General features: G+C 46.0%; 1 protein-coding gene across 1 annotated transcript in view; it reads left to right on the top strand.

Annotated features, from left to right (window-relative positions):
- Positions 1-653: 653 nt before the first annotated feature.
- Positions 654-6,577, top strand: part of LOC143287841 (ATP-binding cassette sub-family B member 6-like) — a 42,964-nt gene continuing 37,040 nt past the window's right edge. The window contains exons 1-3 of the mRNA XM_076596080.1: positions 654-995; positions 2,442-2,704; positions 3,518-3,725. Of these exons, the coding sequence (XP_076452195.1) occupies positions 654-995; positions 2,442-2,704; positions 3,518-3,725 (813 nt within the window). The remainder of the gene's footprint in view (positions 996-2,441; positions 2,705-3,517; positions 3,726-6,577) is intronic.

Genomic DNA, 6,577 nt, shown 5'->3' with positions numbered 1-6,577 from the left:
CTTGCTGATGATTTTTTTTGCCCCGTAGTATTATTCATACGTGTGAATGACTGGTATGAGAACGCTTTGATTTCTCTACACAAAAATCAGCGCTGTATTAGTACTAAATATCATTATCAGTAGTAGTAGTAGTGGTAGTAGCAGCAGCAGCAGCAGTAGTGTTTTTGTTGTTGTTGTTATCATTATGATAATGATGATGATGATTATTGTTATTGTGGTGCTAGTTCTTTTTTTCCTTAGTCTCTGTCTCTCTCTTTCTCCAACTTCAGAAGTCAGCTGCTTCATGAGCTGGTTGGAATAGCACACACACACACCCCTCCACTCTCCCCCCCCCACACACCCACACACATATATATACATGCATACATTATACGATTATATATATATGTATATACATAGTAGTATTTCTGTGTCTTTTTTTTTTAAATTGATGTGTTGATCAATTGATTGATTCGTAGATGAAAATATTTTCCATTTTAATCATTTACATAAAATCTTATTCATATCTTGATCAATTCAAAAGAAAATACTTACAGTGTTAATTACTTTCTACCGTTTTCAGACACTAACTACGGTTTCGTCACCACCACCACCACCACCACCACCACCATCATCGTCAATCCCCTTCGAAGCAGCCCCCCCCGGACGCCGCCATGTTGTTTTGCCCAAACGGAAGCAGCCCGACTGACGTGTGGACAGCCAATGGAATCGGCCGTTGCTTCTACGACACTGTTTCTTCCTCTCTGACGTGTTTCGCCTTTCTCCTGTGGGCTGTGACGCATTGCGCTCGTCACAGAAGGCGACAAACGGAGAAGAAGGAGAAGAAGGAGGAGATAGAGAAGGAGAAGAAGGAGAAGAAGAAGAGAGGCGAGTCTAAACGTGTGGACCCACCTTCAGTAGCAGTGTCGCGGATGTATGTTGCCCAGTGTGCGTTCACCTTTATCTTGGCCGCGGAGGCTGTTGTGTTTTTTGTGGTGCAGGATCTGTATATTCAGGTAAGGGAACTTCTTTTTCTTTTTTTTTTTGGGGGGGGGGTGGGGGGGGGGGAGAGAAGGGGGGGAGGATGTGGATGGGTGGGGTGGGGGTGGGGGTTGGGGGGGTGGGGGGGGGGGGAGAGAAGGGGGGGAGGATGTGGATGGGTGGGGCGGGGGTGGGGGTTGAGGGCGGTGGGGGCGTGGGGAGGGGGGTATTTGTTTTGTTTACTCGTTATCATTTGTTTCTCTGTTGATGAGACTGTTGCCTGGTCGAGGTACAGTTTTATTGTGGGATCAACATACATCACGTGCCAATATGATTTACCTAGCTACCTCCATTCCTACAGACTGACAGACAGACAGACACACACACACACACACACACACACACACACACACAAACACAGGGGTACAAATACACGCAAAAAACAAACGAGAAATAAACACACATAAACTCACACATGTGTACACTCACTCACAAACACATACTCACGCATATACACGAAACACATACACACACCCTTTCTGTCTCTCTATGTGTCTCTCTCCCTCTCCCTCTCTCTCTCCATTCTATCCCCTCCTAAACCCACCAGAAAAAAAAAGCATACAAAATAATGATGTGGCTACCTTTATCATAATCACCATCGCCTCTCTCATCCTGATTATTGTCATCTTGGTGATGATCACCAGGGTCATCACTGTCATCATTATCGCAGCATTCAAACTCATAACCATCGTTTGTCATCATCATCACCATCATCATCATCGTGTCATCTGATGACCATCAACGATCAAAATCATCATATTATTCGTTGTTGCCGTCGCCATCAACATCACCATGAGAGCATCATCTGATCTCCACCATCGTTTCCAACATCACAGTTTTCATGCTCTCCACCTCCAGCCCCAAAAGGTTACAGTGACTGGCTAGAGATTTGCCCAACTGGGGCCGTATTCAAGAGAACATCGTGCCTGAGGGTAAATGTGTACCTGCGGGTAATCTGCCTGAGACAAGGCAAACTGCCCGAGGGTGAGCAATATCCAGTATTCATGAACACAAGAGTCTACCCGCGTGTCTAGAAACCCGAAGTCAATTTACCCTTACTACCTGCCAAGGGTGACTGCCCACGAAGCAGAGGTAAATATGGCAGATCCTATTGTAGTGTAGTTTTTGTTGAGGGAAAACAGGCGTGCTTTGCGGATAGCCCGTGTTTTACTATATTATCGACAACGCTCTGAACAGTAATGGGGTAAGAAGAGCATGCACAGAAAAGAATCGCGGAGGTTTTTGAATTGTAGACTATGGGTTATACCTGAGTGCACCGCGCGTCTTGAATATGATGCTAACTTAACTTTCAAGATAAAACTGTAACCGCAGGTCCCTATCATGTCAAGGGTAACTTGCCTACAGGCAAAATGAACATTGTCTTGAACACAGCCCCAGACAGGTAAATCTGACCTGAACAGGATGGGGGTATGTGTGGAGTCCACGTGCTCACCGCCTTTCTCCTCACCGGAAGTTACGTCATCTCCGACCTCCTGTTACGTCACGAGAGGGCGACGTTTGGAGGAGGAGGAGGAGGAGGCTGTTGCTGTACCGTAGCCACCATGTCATCGTCGTCGTCAGGTGGTGGTTTGGCCCCGGTCCTTTTCTGGGCAATGAACCTCGGTCTGCAGGCTGGAGCTGCCATCTCCTGGGACAGCCAGCACTGGTGGTGGGGGTTACAATGGTGGGTGTCTGGTGGATGGACGGATTGATTAATGGATAAGTGGATGGATAGATGGATGGGTGGATGGATGGATGGATGGATTGGCTCATGGATGCATACATGGACTGGCAGAAATATAAAACGACAAATGGGTGGATATATCGATAACAACCAAGTGGAGATAAACGGATGGGTGGATGGATGGATGGATGGATGGATGGATGGATGTTTTTTTAAATGAATGTATGGCCAGCTGGATGCATAGACGGACTGGCAAACGTACGGAATGACAAAAAGGTGGATATGTGTGAATAACAGCCAGGTGGAGATCAACGGATGGATGGATGGATGGATGGAAGGTTGGCTGAATGCGGAAATTGTTTGGCAGATACTGGATTTAAGCACGAATGAATAGGTCAATAAGTGGGCGGACGGATGGGTAGATTGATGGATGGATGGATAGATGAATGGATTGGTGGATAAATGGATGGATGGATGGACGGATTGGTGGATGAATGGATGATTAGATGGATAGAAGAATGAATGGATGGATAGAGGGATGGATGGATGGATGATTTGGTTGGATAGTTATATTGATCGACAAATGGATGGATAGACGGACAGATGGGAGGATGGATAAAAGGATGGATGTACGTATGTAGTTTTCATGCAGTATGTGTCTGTCTGTGTGCTTGAGTGTGTATGTGTATCTGCATGTGTGTGTATAATTATGTGTTTGCGTTTGCGTGTACGTGTGTGTGTGCGCGCGCACGTTTCTTTGTATGTACACGTGCACGTGTGTGTGTGTGTGTGTGTGTGTGTGTGATATCGCAGTGACCAAGACAAAGTGGAACTGGGTTTCTGGGTCACGCGCGTCACGTGCTGTCTCTGTCTCCTGGGGCTGAGTGTCGGGGTCAAGGTGAAGGTCACAGCCACCACAACCTCTGGCCTTGACGCCACGCTGCACACCGTTGAGAATGGTGCCGTGGAAAACACGGAGCTGGGCAAGACGGAGAAGGAGGAAAACCAAAAGGAGAAAGAAGTAAGAAAGGAGGAAAATGTGTCGGGTTTGTTTCTTGTCCCCCTGCTCCCCCCCCCCCCAACCCCCACCCCCGCACCCCACCCTCCCCGGGTACAACAGCCAAAGTTTTACTCAGACTCAGGGAAATCTGTTGTGACAAGAGTTAACAGCACAGCACAGTACAGCACAAGCACAACGTAATACCACACCATACCATACAATACCATACCATACCCTGCCATGCCATACCATACCATACCATACAATGCAATGCAATGCAATGTAATACTATACTACACTACACTACACACTACACTACACTACACTACACACTACACTACACTACAGCACACTACACTATAATACAATACAATGCAATGCAATATAATGCCGTGCAATGCAATAAATGCAGTGCGATACAATACAATACAATACAATACAATATAATGCAACACAATACAACCCAACCCAACACAATATAATACAACACAACACAATACAATACAACACAACACAACACAATACAATACAGTACAATACAATACAATACAATACAATAGCATGATAACGCGTTGTCACAGACAGACAGACTGACTGTCAGTACTGAACGTCTGTTCCGGGGTGAGTGTAGCAGGCATGGTCGACACGTTACATCCGTTCAGCGACAGTCCCCATAAAACAGCATTCTTCGTCACTGGAGAGAGAGAGAGAGAGAGAGAGAGAAGACAAGACAAGACAAGAAAGATTCTTAATTTTCGAGGATAATTGATGAGCACTGGCGCGCTTTTTTTCATCCAGTCCCCGCCCTGAAACAGGATCTACACTACACAATACTACATTACATATGTCATTGCATGCACTTCACAATGCTACTTAAAGTCATAGAATGCGAATACTATACTACATAAAGAGCATAAGCATGGTAAAAATAACACACACACACACACACACACACACACACACACACACACACAGAGGCACAGGCATGGTATTAATAATCGACATAAAAAAACAAAGAAACAAACAAAAAACAAAAACAAAAAAAACCCAACAGAAAACACACACACACACACACACACACACACACACTCTCTCTCTCTCTCTCTCTCTCTCTCTTTCTGTCTCTCTCTCCCTTCTCTGTCTCTCTGTCTCTCTCTCTCTCTCGCACACGCAGAGAGATACAGAGACAGAGAGACAATGACAGAGACAGAGAGAGAGCCAGAGAGAGAGAGAGAGAATGTTTGAATGATTGAATGAATGAATGAATGAATGAATGAATTAATCATTATTTTCCAACGGTGAGAGAGACAGACAGAGACACACACGCGCACATAGAAATAATCAGAGAGCGAGCGAGCGAGAGAGGAGTAAGGGTTAGTTATATACTGACAGAGAGAGAGAGAGAGAGTGTGTGCGTGTGTATTTGTTAGCAAAAGAAAGAGAGTGAGGAACAGTGAAAGTAAAACAGAGAGAGAGAGAAGATCCGAGTGTTAGAGTGTGAAAGAGAGAGAGAGAGAGAGAGAGAGAGAGAGTTTGTGAGCAAAGAAAGAGAGTGAGGAACAGTGAAAGAGTGAAACAGTGAGAGAGAGACAGAAACAGAGAGAGAGAGAGAGAGAGTGTGTGTGTGTGTGTGTGTGTGTGTGTGTGTGTGTGAGTGAGCAAAAGAAGGAACAGTGAAAGAGTGAAACAGAGAGAGAGAGTGTGTGAAAAGGTCCGAGTGTTAGAGAGAGAGAAAGCGAAAGTGAGGGACAAAGAAAAACAGAGACAAAGACAAAGAGACGGACGCAGGATACAGAGACAGACAAACAAACAGACAGAGTGTGACATCTAGAAGAAGAGAAATCCTCCTCATTGCCACGCTCATGCTCACCTTAAAAAAAAAAAAAAAAAAAAATTAAAAAAATAAAACCCTTGACGGGCCTCTCTACTTAGCGACACTGTCACCATCCATATCCTCATCCAGCGTCATTTAAAAAAAAAAAAAGTCCATGGTGACCGTAATATACTGGTTAATTCAGTACATATGTTTTTAGCAACACGCTTCGTTACTGGGGATTTTTTTCTTTTCCGAGGTTACTTTGTCCGGTACCTGAAGCAGGTCCAATTCGCCTATTCCCATTTTGCCTATTGTTCGATCGTTTTTTTTTTCCACAACCCTCAAATGGCCTGTTGAGTGTTTGAGACATTTTTTGTCCCGTTTTTTCCAACACGTCTTTTTCCAGTTTTGCCTATACAGCTTGTCTCCCTCTTTCTCTCAAACACACACACGCGCACGCGTGCGTGCATGCACACACACACACACACACGCGCGCACGCACACACGCATGCATGCGCGCGCGCGCATACACACACACACGTACACACACGCACGCACGCACACACTCACACGCATGCACACGCACACACACACACGCACACGCACACACGCACGCACGCACGCACGCACGCACGCACGCACGCACGCACGCACACACACACTACGGCACACACACACACACACACACACACACACACACACACACACACACACACACACACACCTATCAGCTTCCATAAACACCTGCAGTTCTTAAAGACGAACTGGAGTGGGCGACTCGGGATGACCAATATAGTGTGAGGCGATTGGGGATCTCCAATTTAGTGAGAGGCGATTGGGGATCTCCAGTTTAGTGAGAGGCGATTCGGGATCTCCAGTTCAGTGGTAGGCGATTGGGGATCTCCAGTTCAGTGGTAGGCGATTCGGGATCTCCAGTTTAGTGAGAGGCGATTCGGGATCTCCAATTTAGAGAGAAGCGATTGGGGATCTCCAGTTCAGTGGTAGGCGATTGGGGATCTCCAGTTCAGTGGTAGGCGATTCGGGATCTCCAGTTTAG

Source organism: Babylonia areolata, chromosome 12 (assembly GCF_041734735.1).
Source record: "Babylonia areolata isolate BAREFJ2019XMU chromosome 12, ASM4173473v1, whole genome shotgun sequence".
NCBI lineage: Eukaryota > Metazoa > Mollusca > Gastropoda > Neogastropoda > Buccinidae > Babylonia > Babylonia areolata.
Note: the sequence above shows the minus strand (reverse complement) of the source record. Positions and strands in the feature narration are given on the sequence as shown.